This window comes from Musca autumnalis, unplaced genomic scaffold (assembly GCF_047663935.1).
Source record: "Musca autumnalis isolate F117 unplaced genomic scaffold, ASM4766393v1 scaffold_2, whole genome shotgun sequence".
Classification (NCBI taxonomy): Eukaryota; Metazoa; Arthropoda; class Insecta; order Diptera; family Muscidae; genus Musca; species Musca autumnalis.
Window position 1 is genome coordinate 244,869,268 of NW_027411755.1, and position 16,384 is coordinate 244,885,651.

Below are 16,384 nucleotides of genomic sequence, written 5' to 3' on the forward strand. Positions count from 1 at the left end.
GTTATATGGGGGCTATACCAAAACCTGGACCTATGTCACAATTTTTAGTGCGGAAGTGTTTGTACAATTGGGAACTCCAAATGCCAAGCTACAGCCATTCGGGTTAAGAATGACGATATAATCCTCAAAATACCTGAAATCGGGTGGTACCGTTAAATGGGGACTAGAGAAAAAATAGACCCATTATCATCCAATTTTGAAAAGTTTTAGATTGATTGGTTAACTGCAACTGTGTTAAAAAGTTAAGTTACTAGATCTCTCAAAAATTATGAAAATCACTACAGATTTGGATTATCTTCTCCCCCAATATACATATATTATTTGAGAAATAGATTCTATTGTCAATTATATTTATACCATATGACATATTTTTGCCGCCATAATTCAATTGTTTAAATGTTAAAACTTCCGAGAATAATTAAAACACCTTGCTACTATCATTTTGCACACGAGGAAATCCTTAATCCTCTAAAAACGTATTTCCACAAAATCAATATTTTTTGCATCTCAGAGTTGGCATCACTGTAACTGGGATGCTGCCTGTGATTATTATGCGTTGGTGTTTCGCTAATCATCTCTCTTCTTCGCTCTCATTTTCTCTCACTTACTTTTGAGAGTGTAAAGAAATTCGGTTGTTATTGTGATGAGTGCGTGACTGTGTGATGCGAGCACAAAAAAGGATTTTTGGTCTTTCGCAATGCCACAACGTTTCAGTTTCAGCATCATTGTTATCTCGTTCGCATCTTCGAAAGTGTGCTGAGGTGTTTCATTTCCTCTACTCTAAAAGACACTTTAGAAAAAAAAAAATACAAGACATAACAATTTTTTTGCTACTACGACGGCCAAAAAGGAAGGAAGGAAGCAACCAGACAGACACACATATACAAAAAGCAAAAGAAAAAATTTCAAAGGTTCTGTGTAAAGCTGCGTTAGGCATTACAAAAATTGTTTTAAATAATATTTTCACTTTACTTTTTGAAACGAAAAACGGCCGTGTAAAAAAACACAAAATCAAACGAACGAACGAATAAAACGATTTACTTTATTTTTGTTATACAATAAGTTTAGTCCAAAAACAACAAACAAAAGAAGGAAAAAAATCTTTTACTTAGAAATGTTATATACAGACATTACTACATAGCATTACAAAGAAAAAAAAGAAATTGTGTGTAAAAATTAAAATAATGTTAGTTAATTCATTTTGAAATTTATTGGTGTGATATTTTTATTAGTGAAAAAAGAAAAAAAAAGAAAAACCAAAATCCCTTAAAGTGAAATTAAGAAGATTTTTTTGGCAAATTTTCATTTCAAATTTGGTGTTCTTGCATAAGTGTGTTCTTGCTTTCGTCAAAGGCAAAGAAGCAAAAAATAAAATAAAACAGGACATTCACTACTCTGTGGATACCACAAATGCTGCTGCTGACACATACATACATACCAGCAGCATACCAAACCAGCAAAAAATTTATTATGCACATCCTTCGTAATACGGGTATTTTAGTGAAATAAAAAACAGAATGAAAAAACAACAACAACAGCAACACAAACAAACTACAATAAATTCCAAGTGAACCCATAAAAAAAAGAAATGGAAACCAAGGATATTCATTGAGATTAGCAATATTAAAGAAAATACTAGCGCACTCACACACGCACACACACCTATACATATTCATTCGTACATACAAACCAAGAGGAGAAACCTAACATAATCTAATCCGAATAAAAAGAATAGAAAAGCTTTAAAGAAATGTACAAAAAATTTATAGAAAATATTCAGATCGTACATCTGTAGAATGTCAAGAAACACAAACCCAACAACAACAACATCCACAAGGAGAATCATCGACACATACACCATGGCTTCTTCAATTGCTGCTGCAAAGTTCTTTACCGCTGCTGCTAACACCACAATCATGTATCATTGCGGATAAAGCAGGGTTTTAAGGTCTACCGTAATACAAAACTTAAGGCATTCGATTCAACTCTTTCCCCCTCTCCCTTATTCTGGAATCAACCTCAATAATAATAAAAATAAAAAAACAATAATGACTAGTTTCCTTCTAAGGCTGAGGTAATTCCTACGGTATGCATGTGGGTTAAGTTGAGTGTTTGTGTCTCACATCCTCTATCTTATTACCAGAGCATTATCATTGTTGTCGTCATTGTTGAACCTGCTGCTGCTGCACACACACACCAGCTTCTTCTTGTTCTTCTTACAAATGCAATGCAATTGGAGCAAAACAACAAAGAACTATCTAAACCAAATATAAGCCTAGACATAGAAACACACAAAGACAGAAGCTATTAATAACCAACATCTTGGCTGGACCACGCAACAACCTTAACGTATGAACGAAGTTACCCTCCAGCAGCTGGCATCATCGTCATCATTGCCAACTCTAATAGCATTAAAAATAAAAAAAAATCGTTTGTAAGCAACAAAGGCAGAAATCATTGAAGCGTTTTTTCTTCTACGACGACGACGACCACGATAAGAGATAACTTCAAAATCCCCCACACAAGCACACACTAACATCCAAGATAGACAGACACCCAGGGAAACGTAACTCTCCTACACACTCATAGATAGACACCCACATTCCAAAGCATAGACACTCCTCATCAAGTGAAAGAAACGAAGGAACGCTTTTTAAACACAAACCATTCATTTCGTCAGCCAGCCAGTCAAACAAACAGCCAGTCTGAAAAGCAATATCCATCCTTCTTGGATTTTATTTACAACCCAAAAAGCCTCACCAACACTAAGATGAGTGTGGCGATGCGTATGAATAACGGTGAGTAGTAAAAAAGTACGTATACTTCATGGTGTACATATGTTTACAATTTTACTTTTAACACATATTTTTCTGGGGTTTGTTTTTTGTTGTTGTTGACTTGAAGTGCGGTTAGGGCTGGCAAACAGAGCATAACACTTGGGAGGGGAGAATGGTTGAAGAGTACAATATAATTTTTGGGAAATTTTGACGAAATCTTGGATTTACAGACTCCATTAAGTCCATGATTCGGTGAATATTTGAACGTATTTCTGTCTGGGATTTTATGGTCGGTTTATCGAAAACGATTCGAAATTCGTTCGAATTACTAACAAATTTCTGTTTGCAAAATGAACCAAATATGTTTAAAACAACAGGAGTTTGGTAGTAATTCGAAGGAAGTTGCTTTCGATTCATCTTAGAAAAAAACAAGTAAAAAAGTATCAGTCGGCTTTGCCGACAGAAATATACCCTCAGCCTGTGTATATTGAAACAATTTTTTCCCAAAATATGTATGTATTTAGGGGGTTTTAAAAACTTTTGGTGGTTTGAACAGACAAACATGTTGATTAGGATTAAAGATCAAAAGTTTTGCGGAGGAGATACTAAAAGGAATGGATCGACATTGACCGTTATGGATGTGGATCTCCAGCCACAACATATGGTGCCATAGGGGGTTTTTACACTCATCGGGCTGTTTGCTCAAGAAGTATGGACTTGCCCCTGAAAAAACTTTTACCATCGTAAATAAGGCAGCGAATGCAAGTTGCTTCAAAAAAATTCAAAGTGATTCGATATCAGGTCCTAAAGTGAACTTATCCAAAAATTTTGTGTGGGAGGTACCGGATGGAGTGGACAAATATAGTCCATATTTGAACCTAATCTATATCTGGTAGATATATTAGGATGTGTAAAGTAGAGACCAATTCGGCCACTCCCTTCAAGAGTCACCGCTCGAACAATTTTTCCGGTCATTTTTGAACTTTTGTGGGGAAGGTACCTGAAGGAGTGGACCGATATGGCTTATCTTCAAACTTAAACTATGTTTGGACAAAATATTACTAAGGCCATATTTTGGACCGAATCGGCAGATCCGTTATAGAGTTATCTTGCGCTCCAACCACCTCACACGATGTCATAGGGTTTTCTTTGCAACTTTCAGGCTATTTTCTCAGGAAGTATGGACTTGCCCCTGATGAAACTTGTACCGTCGTATGAAGGGCAGTGAATACAAGTTGCTAAAACAAAAATCAAAGCGATTCGAGAGATGGCCCTAAACTGAACTTTTCCGAAATTTTGTGTGGGAGGTACCCGAAGGAGTGGACCTATTGAGACCATATTGGAACCTCATATTACTCTGGTAGAAAGTTTACGCTATACAAAGTATGGACCAAATCGGTTACTCCCTTCAAGAGTTATCGTGCGCACAAACTTTCCGAACATTTTCGAACTTTTGGGGGGTAGGTATCGGAAGGAGTGGACCGATGTAGCTCATCTTCGAACTTAAACTAAGTTTGGGCAAAATATTACGAAAGCCAAAATTTGAACCGAATCGGTTCATCCATTCGAGAGTTATCGTGCGCTCCAGCCAGCAGGACAGACAGACAGACGGACGGACATGGCTAAATCGACTCCAAATTGTCTGAAACACATTTCGTCCAAACATACTTGTGGTCTAAAACCATTATTTCGATGAGGCACATTTTCATCGTATCAAAGTGTATATACCCTCCTTAGCCTAAAGGCTGAGGGTATAACAAATATATATGAAAACTGGTTCAATGGCCTTACAATAAGTTTTGATCAACAAAAAATTGAAAAATTGTCAAATTAGTGTTGTTATATTCTTAAGCCTTATGGATACATAGGAACAGGGACTTACGCAAGGGGTGGTAATTTCCATCTCGATTCTGGATCGCAGGTCGGTTTGCCTTTAATATCCCACATCTCTATTTTATACCCCATTTGCGTTGCGCCTTCTTTAGGTACATCTCACAAAATTTGCCGATGTGGTAGCACATTGATGGTAAATCGATCGACTTAGAGCCACCTCAAACTCAATCATCTTCTAATTCATTTCCCATTATATTACTGTCTCATACATCATACAGAGGTTTTTTGTAGTCAAAGATAGCTCGCGAGTTTATTGCCCATAACCTGAGAGCCTAAAGGTCGCATAACTATCGACATATATTGTCACGGGTCCTTAAAAACTGGTTTCAACTCCTGACTAACCCTGGCGCTTTCTTAATAGCAAAAATCTCTACTTAAAATACGCTACAGCTATCGTAAATTTATGTTATCATTTGAATAATAGATTTTTTCAATATACACCGGCGCCAGTATCTTCTTTCATCTTGGTTGAAATCACCTTAAGGCCAAGTGTCACTACTTCGAACACTGAGGGTAAGTCAGATCAGAAAGAGATGGACATATCATAAACTGATTATAATGTTTAAGACCCTCGCATATGCAAGCTGTAAAAATTGGAGCCCAAAGCCGTCTTCGCCGCTTAAAACTGGTCCAGGATATCCAGAGAATGGAGATTCACGTTCAAGGTAGTTTGAGGGGCTTCGTTATTGTTGTAACATTGCTATTTTTATATGGAGGGTAGTTGAGCCCAAATTACTCTGGGTTTTCGTGGCAGCTGATGACAGATGAGGTTGTTGTTGTTTAGTTGTTTATGACATTTGCGCCTTAATCCGTATAGATGCTATTCAAACGTGCTTGATATGCTTGGTCTATGGATTCTCTATTGTAACGCTGGATTTCTCTTTCTAGATAATGAACATCTTTCCTGACATGCCTGTGTGCGGGAGGGAGGGGTGGTCCTATCCACCATGTGGTGATTAGAATGGCTTTCACGGTAACATCCGAGCAAGTACTGCAACGAAAGCTTGTCATTGTTCTGCTGTACCGGAAGAATCTTTGTCTCCTCATGTAGATGGTCCACTAACACATGAACACAAGGTTTCTTTATCTGCACCCCAAGTGCTGTCGGCTAGGGACTTGAGGACCCTGTAGCAGTGTCATTCGCGGACGACGAGAACATGCTGTCGAATGTGACCCTTACAATTTTGGGGTAGTTTGTGGTCGGAATTCTGCTACCATCGACCATGACATTCAAGTCATATGTCATCACGTTACAATATCAATGCTATCTGGAGGGGGCTGAATATAGGAGAGGTAGAGCTTAAACAGTTCGGGAGATATCACCCCACATTGGGGAACTGCCTGTTTCACTCTGCTGGGTTTGGAATTCTTGTTCTTAAAATCCAACTACGACTTGCGTCCACATATACAATTGAGTGTACAACGTTTCAACCTGGGCCGGAGGATTGTTTGCTCGATATACTCAAACAGTATGGATTGTTTGAAAGTGTCAAAGGCTTCTGATAAGTCAAGCGCCCCCCATCACTGAAGAAAATGGAATTTACTTTTGAATATTTTCGTCCGATAATTTTTCACAAATTTTCGACGTGGATAATCACGACAAGAGTGCATAGAGCAAATTAAATCATTGTATGTTGATAAAGTGCCATCTTAAAGCACTATGATAAACTGGTTTAATGAATTCAATCGTGGTCGACACTGGCCAGAAAAACGATTGGCATGAGGGTCGACCAAAATCGGCTGTTATGCCAGAAAAAATTAAACCTTCCGTGAACGGATAATTTTTAGTGGAGAATGTATGTGTCCACCGGGAACTCTAAATACCAAATTAAACCTAATTTGGGCGGAAAATGTAGCTTAAATCCTCAAAATATCAAAAATCGGGCAGTACAGTTATATGGGGACTATATCAAAACGTTGATGTATGTTCAAACTTTTTGGTGGAGAAGATGTATAACCAACGAGAACCTCCACTGCCAAAGGTCTGAAAATGTGGACAAAATCCTCAAAATACCAAATATTGGGAGGTACCGTTATATGGGGGCAATATCAAAAAGTTGACCTATGTCCACAATTTTTGGTAGAGAATGTTTGTGGCCACTGGGTACTCCAAATACCAAATAACACCAAATTTGGTCGGAAAATGTAGCTTAAATCCCCAAGATACTAAAAATCGGGAGGTACCTAAAAAGGGCCTATACCCAAACGTGGACCTATGTCCACAATTTTTGGTTGTTGTTGTAGCAGCATGCAACCTATGTAGAAGCATAGATTTGATGCTGGGTTGGCAGCCGCTGGCCGAAACTCTATGGTTTCGGGTCAATCCGGTACGTTAGAATCCGCTGCCGTGGGATTGGAAAAGTGGGTGGAAAAGTTTACTGACCACTAGAAACCCTATGTACCAAACGGCAACTTATTTGGAAGGAAAGGTTTGCGCCGCTAGAACAGCGATTTCGACCACTGTGCCATGCGAGTTTGGCCGGACAAAACATGGAATTGATGGGTCATCCGCCATACAGCCCTGACTGGGGACCCAATGTCTTTATTTGATTCCAGCATACCAAGAAGAAAAGGCATGATCAACGATTTTCGTAGCCAGAAGATGCTGTAAAAGCGTTCAAAAATCATGTCTTGGAGGTGTCTAAATCGGAGTGGGAAAAGGGATTCAACAATTGGTTTCAGCGCATGAAAAAGCGTATAAATCATCCTGAAGACTGCTTAAGAAATCAATAAAACTATTATTGGTGCTAAATATTCGCGTTTTCATTGTTAGACCAGATAGTTATCGTTCAGCCCTCGAATAATTTCATATTTCGGTGAAACAATTTTTTTTTTTATTTTAAAAAGCACATCAGTGAGGGCTATAATCGGACGGGGACGACCATGTGACACCCTACACTATATCGCCCGGGCATTGTTTTCTACGGAATTTATTTTATATGATTGTGATAGGTTATGTTATTGATATAATAATTTGCATAATAATATAATATAATTTGCATCAAAGGACAGGGCAAGAGTTGGTTTTCAAGTTTTGTTTTCGTAATTTGTCGGAATATGGCCCCAGAATATATATTTTGGACCAAAAATTGAATTTGTATATTTTTTCCACATTAGTCAATAATAAATTTCACCCCCAAAATACTATCTGATAATTTTTCAAAATTATTGTAATTTTTCTTGACCAAACCTCTTTCTTCGTGCACAAATGTATTAGCTCTAGCGTGATTATGGTAACACTACACACAATTAAAACGGTATGATCCCTGTATATACTATGCTGTAACTATGTAACCTGACAACATACATCAGCATAATTGCCGTCAATGGAAAGGTCCAGAGTTCCTCCTCTAAATATAACTTACGGGTGTGGAAAATATCTTCCAGGAATAAGGATATAATCATTATACTAAAAATTTTACCAATTTTCACACAAAACTGTTGGTCCATTTCACCCGCAAAATATTATCTAATCATCACTTTAAAATGCAAGCTACTTCTATGTCGTAAACTCTAAACTTATAGAGCCCTTACAAAATAGATAAACATTTTTGTTTTGGTCCATTTCACATCCTAAACATGTCACGATCATCGCAAAAAATAATAGGAAAAAATAAATGGAAAAATTCATATCACGCGCACACATCTGTATCAATTACCAAACTACCTTGCTAGTCGCTACAGTAAGACGTGCCAGTACCAAAACCATCAGTTTGATGTTTTACTCTTTGGTAGAAATTTTATGACTTCATTCATGCTCCTGTACATTTCGATATTTTCACACTAACACTCTTCCATTTCTCTCTTTTGCTTGCGGAAAATACGTTTCTCCTCTCTCTTTTCTCCCGATACCGTCCTCGTGCGCTATGCATTGCTACTGGTTGCAGAGTAGCGCTATATGCGGCATTGTTCCCATCGGTAGCAGCACACCACTTCTGGTCATACCATGGGTATCCAAGTTTGGGTTTTTGTGGTTGTTTGCATGGAGTGCGTACTACTTTGCAACTGTGCTAGTATGTTATCGAAACCAGTAGTGCTTACATTAAGCAATTGGGCCACTGTGCTTGCAAGACATCGGTAAGCCCTATTTCTGTCTTATTTGTAACGTTTAATCGAATACGCACCTTTGCTGCACAAGGTGGTTATCCGAGTCGATGTTTGCTATGGAATGTTTAAATTAGGGATATGTAAGTCGACTTTCGATTAATCAATTAGTCGGTATTTGGTAGACAAAAATCTAAAAATCGAAGTCGAGTTTTGACTTAAAAGAAAATCGCATAATCGAAAGTCGAATTTTAGGACAATTGAAATACCCGCATATCAAAAGAAAACTCGAAAATCGACGAATACTCGATTATAATCTATTTTCTGCGGCTATCAAAACAGTCGAAAGTCGAATTTTAGGACAATTGAAATAATCGCCAGACCTAAAAATCGCTTTTTTAGTTTTAGACAACAATCGAAAAGTCGAAAAATTGATTATTGCTTTTCATTACCTATTCCTAGTTTAAATCTCGTACTGTAAACTACCATGTGTTTGTCGCTGCGAAGTCTATCAACCTTATTTTATATCGTTTCACTGTGGAGACTGTTAGGCCAAAGGTATTCTCCTTCCCAATGAATAATTTTCTAAGCGCTCGTAAAATAAATTTTTGGTCTGTTCGTCTTTGTCTTCAGTGGGACTATGGGTGAAACTAAAACTGATGTTTAAAAATTTAGCTGTTATCCGAATTGCAGCAAGTCTTTTACTCGCTGCAGATGTTTTAACCTCCGACCAACTACAAATCCACAACCAAAATCATGCTTTGTGTTGTGTTGTTATGACGCCAGTGTGTGAAAATTGCAAAAAATGTGAAATTCTATATTTTCAATGGCTGTCTTTTAATGTGAAATATTCCTAAGAGAATCGGATATATCGCTAAATAGCAAAGAATCCCATTTGACATTCTGACATCCCCACCTACAAAAAATGATTGGAACAATATAATCTAATCGTTAAAACGACACAACAGATGTTAAATCCATCTGTTAACATTTTAAAACAATTGAAAAGGCTCATCTGTATATTGCTATGGCTTTGTAGTGATGAAGTGTATAATAATAAAAAATGAATTATCACCGAAGTGCCTACATTATTATTTAGTGGGATATTTTTTTATATTTTCACCAGTGAATATATTGCGATGGGTAGACTTATCAAGCCTAATGTATTTTTATTGTACCCATCGGACAAGAGAATATGTGGTCATTTGCAACGAATTCGCGAAATTTACAGACTGTTTTTAACGACTCTCCCTGTTTTCTATAAATCTTTATTAAAACAAAGTAAATTTAAATTGTCAAAAAGAAAAACAAAAACAAGTAAAAAGTATAAGTCGGCTTTGCCGACACATATGTATATACCTTCAGCCTATGTGAATTGAAAATTTTTTTCTACGGTCAGATCGAATGTATTTAGGGTCTTTTCCGTATTTTGTGGGCATTTAAACTTGTCGACGAAAATGTGGATTAGGATTAAAGTTCAAAAGTGTTGCAGAGGAAGTATTAAAAGAACCGACCTGCATTATGGAAGTGGGTCTTATTTTGGGAGTCATATCTTTTCGACCTCACTCATTTCAGTGGGTCATCATATCTATAATTTTTGACCAGTATGACAGGAAGCATGGACTTGTTCACGGAAAACATAATATCTATGTAAACAGGACTACAACGAACAGCATCGGTATACATTTCCAAATATATCTTAAAATGCACTTAAACACAAATGTTGAACTATTGTGGGGGAGGTACCTCCATTTTAAAAGTTAAGCTAAATTTGGAAAAGACATTAGGAAATTCAAAGTTTGGCCCAAATATGTTCAAGAGATATCGTGCATACCATTAAAGTGACACTTTTTAAATATTCGGGGGAAGTTGTGGACCGGTATTGCCCATCTTCGAACTGAAACGAAGTTTGGACAAAATATGACGAAGGCCAAATTTTGGACCAAATCGGTTGATCAGTTCGAGGTTATCGTGCTCTCCTAAATATGGCGATATAGGGTTTTTTACAACTTTCGGGCTGTTTTCTGAAGAAATATGGTCTTGCCCATAAAAAACTTTTACCGTCGTAATTGAGGCATCGATTGCAAGTTGCTTCAACAAAAATCAACGTGATTCGAGAACATGTCTTAAAGTGAACTTATCCAAAATTTTGTGTGGGAGGTACCCGAAGGAGTGGACAAATAAAGTCCATATTCGAACTTAATATATCTATGGTAGCTATATTATGATGTGTAAAGTATGTACCACATCGGTCACTCCCTTCAAGAGTTATGGTGCGCACAATTTTTCCGAACATTTTTGAACTTTTGTTGGGGATGGTACCTGAAGGAGTGAACCGATATGGTTTATTTTCGAACTTAAACTAAGTTTGCACAAAATATTACGAAGGCCACATTTTCGACCGAATCGGCAGATCTGTACGACAGTTTTCTTGCGCTCCAACCACTACACATGGTGTCATAGGCGGTTTTTAAACCTTTTAGGCAATTTTCGCATGAAGTATGTACTTGCCCCTGAACATAAGTTGCTGCAACAAAAATCAAAGCGTTTCGAAAGAAGGTCATAAAGTGAACTTTTCCGAAATTTTGTGTGGAAGGTACCCGAAGGAGGGGGCCGATTGTGTCCACATTGGAACCTTATCTAAGTCTGGTAGACATTTTACTATGTGCAAAGCATGGACCAAATCGGTTACTCCCTTCAAGAGTTATCGTGCGCACAAATTTTCCTAACATTTTCGAACTCTTGTGGGAGAGGTACCTGGAGGAGTGGACCGATATAGCCCATCGTCGAACTTAAACTAAGTTTAAACAAAATATTACGAAGGCCAAATTTTGAAACAAATCGGTTCATCCGTTCGAGAGTTATCGTGCTCACCAGCCAGCCAGACAGGCAGACGTATGGACATGGCTAAATCAACTCCAAATTGTCTGAAATGGATTTCGATCAAACATACTTGGGGTCTTTTACCATTATTTCGATGAGGCACATTATGTCCGTATTAAAGTGTATATACCCTCGTTAGCATAAATGCTGAGGGTACAAAAACTCTATCGTGGTAGTATAACCTGACGCAAAAAGACCAGAACGAGAGACATCATGGTGCAGTGGTAGGCACGTCCGCCTTGCACTCAGAAGATCTGCGGTTCAATTTCTGACCTGAACATCAACATTTTCGACAGTGGCAAATCACCTCAGTGTAATGACTGCTATGATTACCTAAATATTTCAGCCATGAGAAACTTCTATACAAGTGTTGTCGTAAGACACGCCGTTTGGACTCGATTATGAAAAGTAGGTCCCATATTATTGAGCCAATATGATATGAGAGAAGTGTCTCTTGTCCTTTCGGGGATGTTGTTGGTTGAATGTTGGCCAGCGTGGCTTTTTGGAGCTTTTGGGCAATTATGTCAGGACGAATGGACTTGTCCACGAAAAACAATATAGTGCTGTAAACAGGACCATAAGAAGTACTTTACAAGCGATCCTTGAATAGCCCATAACTGCACTTTACAAAATGTTGAACTTTTGTGAGGAAGGTACCCGAAAATGTTTCCAATGTAGACTTTCTCAGGATTTGTAGACTTGCCCCCTAAACAATTATACCGCAATGAATGGGGCCGCGAGCCCAATTTTATGACAATTCTATTCAATTTCGAAAATTAGTGTGGCAGGTACTCAGAGGAGTGGACCCATATAGTGCATATTCGAAGCTGATCTATGTCTGGAGGAAATACTACGATGTGCAAAGCTTGGACCTAATCGTGCGTACCATTTAGCGAAACATTTTTAACTTTTGTGGGGGAGGTAACCGAAGAAATGGACCGATATGGCCATGGCCACTAAATCGACTCCAAATTGTATGAAACGGATTTCGTCTAAACATATTTGGGGTTTAAGACCATTATTTCAATGAAGCACATTTTCATTGTATCGAAGTGTATATGGTCACCTGAAATGCCCAAAGACGTAACTAAAACTTAAGGATATCAAAACCAAGCCTTTCCGTGGTTTTGCTTTCATTACTTAAATTTTTCAATTTCGTTGAATTGGCCGATTTTTTAAAAACGCTATTTTAGCACGCCCACCTTTTTAAATATGTTATACATATAACCAAAACTACTGAACCTATTTTCCTGAAAACTTCAAAGAATGTACAGGGAGGACCCGTGGTGAAAATAGGTTACATATTTCGGAGGGGACGGGATACCACCCCTCGGTCCTATTTTTTAAAAACGCTATTTTTGCAAAACTTTCGGACGTATCGGTTAGAAAATTAATTTTTGAGGCAACGGTGGTTGAATATTCGACCCTATGTACTTATTTGGGGCCTAAATATTTTATATATCTGAAACTATTTAGCTGATTTTCCTGAAAATATCAGATAATGTACCGGGATGTCCTCTTGTTAAAATAGGCTGCATATTTTCTTGAATTACGGAGGGGGTGGGGTACCTCCCATAGCCCCTATATCTTAAAAACGTTATTTTTGCAAAACTTACGAACGTATGGGTTAGAAAGTAAATTTGCGAGGCAATGGTGGCTGAGTCTTCGACCCAAGGTGCTTGCTTATCTAGGGCCTAAAGACCCGACCACGCCCACGTTTATAAACTACTTATCCAATTTTCTTGAACATTTCAGAGAATGTGTAGGGATGACCAGTGGTGAAAATAGGTTAAATATTAGGTGAATTTCGGATGGGTCGGGGTACCTCCCCTAAGCCAGATTTTGTTAAAAAACGCTATTTTTAGCACGCCCACTGACTACTGATCCGATTTTCCGGAAAATTTCAGAAAATTTACAGGGAGGTCCCTTGGTGAAAAAAGTTGTATATATTTTTTTTTAATTTCGGAGGGGCCGGAGTACCTCCCCTTTTGCTATTTTAGCAAAACTGACCAACGTATCGGTGAGAAAATTAATTTGCGAGGCAATGGTGGTTATGTCTCCGACCCTAGGTACTCAGTTGGAGCCTGATGACCTGACCACGCCCACTTTTTCAAAACTGCTTAACGGATTTTCTTGATGCTTGGTACTCATTTGGGCTTAAAGACCCTACCACACCCACTTTTTTAAATATGTTATAAATCCAATACTACTTAAACGATTTTCTTGAAATTTTCAGAGAATGTACAGGGATGACCCCTGGTGAAAATAAGCAATATATTTTGTTGAATTTCGGAGGGGTACAGGAGGGGTAAAGCCCTATGTTTTTTAAAAAACGCTATTTTTGTAAATGTTGCGAACGTATCGGTTTGAAAATGAATTTGCAATGGTGGTTGTGTCCTCCATTCTTGGTACTTATTTGGGACCTAAAGGCCCGACCACGCCTTTTTTTACTATGTTATATCTCCAAAACTTCTGAACCGATTTCCATATAATTTTCAGATGATGTACAGAGATGGCCAGTGGTGGAAATAGGCTAAATATTTTGTTGAATTTCGGAGAGGAGGGTTATCCCTTGTGCCCTGTTTTTTAAATGCGCTATATATGTAAGACTTACGAACGTTACAAATTAATGGAAATACCAAATCTTATGCATAACGAAGCTTTGGTTTTATTGGAAAGCAAGTGTTTGGATTAGAAGGCATCATATCGATAGCTATAGCTTCATCAGATATATATGATATACATTATAAGAAGATGGAAGGACGACAGAGACGGTCTTTAAGTTGCCACTGGAATGTACGATTTGGCATAAAAATTCCCTAGAAGCTTTAAATCGATTCTTCAAGGATTTAAGAAGCAATTCACGTGTAGATTTCAGACAAACACTTCCAGTTATACTATTCCAGCAGATGGAATAAACGCATGCCTCAAGCCATCAGTTCTTTGGCGGTATGTTAAAATTGCATATCGACACCAACATTCCTGAAGATCGTTATTTTTAGTCACTTGCAGATCCCGAATCGCTAATTAGATGCAAGAAAAATATAATAGATGACTTAAGAAATGGTAACATAAAACTTTTTCAAGGGCCAGCAAAGCGGACCTGGGTCTGCTAGTATTTTATAAAACAATTTTCATTTTATAACGTCTTTTCTTCACCTATAAACTTATGTTGTTGTTGTAGCAGCATGAAACCTACGTAGAAGCATAGATTTTATGCTGGGTTAGAAGCTGCCGGCCGAAATACAATGATTTCTGTTCAATCTGGTACGTAATAACCCGCTGCCGTTACGGGGTTTTCCATAAAACTGCTAAAAACTTATCAGAATATCTCGTTTCGCTTATGAGGTACATATTTTCATTATAAAACGATTCTGACTCCTGTGCGGTGTACTGACCACTCAGCCAAAATATTCAGATCTTATCAGAAACAGATATTTTACTTTAGGTAAAAGTCTACTGACCCTGAGAACTGAAGCTTCTTAATCTATATATTATTTGGATGACACACCCATGTATTACGCTAGTATAATTTTTACCCACTCTGTCCTTATAATATTACGTGGACGCCTCAACACCACACTAATATGTATTGTATAACACTTTCCATTTCTGTGTAATGTGCAACAGATATTGTGCTCCCAACTAATTTGATTCTCAAAAAAATTGTTTTGGAAATTTGATTTCAATTTCATGGAATTTCTTATTTACAGAAAAATACGTTGACGCTTTAATTACGTTCTACATTATAACGTGCGACATCAATAAGAACCCAACTCCTTCCTCTAGCATCTGAGGGTGTAGTACATAATTAAAGCAAAGTGTAGATGTGAAAAAAGAAACCAGCAATCACGTATGCAACAAATGTTCCTTGTAACTCGGCGTGTCTGTTCTTTAGCAAATTAAATTATTTAAAGAATGACAGTGTCAAATTTCCCTCCACGAACGAACACATCTGAACAACTCTTTTTATTTGGCACATGACAATTCCATGGAATGGAAACTCTATCAAAGAGCATCATACATGAAGTATACATGAGCTTGTAAAACAGCAACAGCAGAACAGAACATCAAGCGAATGGGTGATAAGTGTATGTTTATGTTAATACTTTGCGTAAAGTAAAAGCGAACACAAGCTCTCAGAAAGGAAAGCTAAAGGCACACACACACCCTTATATGTAACGAACAGCCAAGCAATGCAAAGGAAACCCATTTGTAGTGTTATGTTTCCTGTTCCCTTTTCAAATTCTGCCCTCTCTTCTTCTTCTTCATTTTCGTCTTCTGTTGATACTCCTCATTTGGCAAACAAGTTGACATTTTCGACATGCTTGCCTTTAACATGGACTTGGCTGATGATTTCTGTTTGTTTGTTGGTTGGTTGCTTCTCCTGTTGCGGTTGCCTTTTTCGTCATCATCATCATCGTCTTATGTGTCGCTATTGTTGTTGTTTTTTATAATCATCGCTTTTATTTCCATTGTTGCCTTGCTTTATTCCCATTCACTTACATGTAATTTCTTCTCTTGTTGTATTCTTTTTTATTGTTTCCTCCTCCACTTCCACTTACAGCCAGTCACAGCATCTCCACCACCACTGCCGCGGCCGACATATGCCACGGAATTTTAAGTAATTGTAAATAATTGCACAGTCCTGACACACTTTGTCACACAGAATAACATAGCGACACGACGACGAAGAAGACGACAAGACGACACTCTCGCTCGCTTTACTAACTAACACACGTACACACAACAAGTGCAAACAAGGAATCTGGTTTTGTGGGTACAAC

General features: G+C 37.8%; 1 protein-coding gene across 1 annotated transcript in view; it reads left to right on the top strand.

The window, feature by feature from the left end:
- The first annotated feature begins 712 nt into the window (after window positions 1–712).
- Window positions 713–16,384, top strand: part of LOC141392558 (uncharacterized) — a 72,987-nt gene continuing 57,315 nt past the window's right edge. The window contains exon 1 of the mRNA XM_073965493.1: window positions 713–2,798. Within this exon, the coding sequence (XP_073821594.1) occupies window positions 2,771–2,798 (28 nt within the window). The 5' untranslated portion in view covers window positions 713–2,770. The remainder of the gene's footprint in view (window positions 2,799–16,384) is intronic.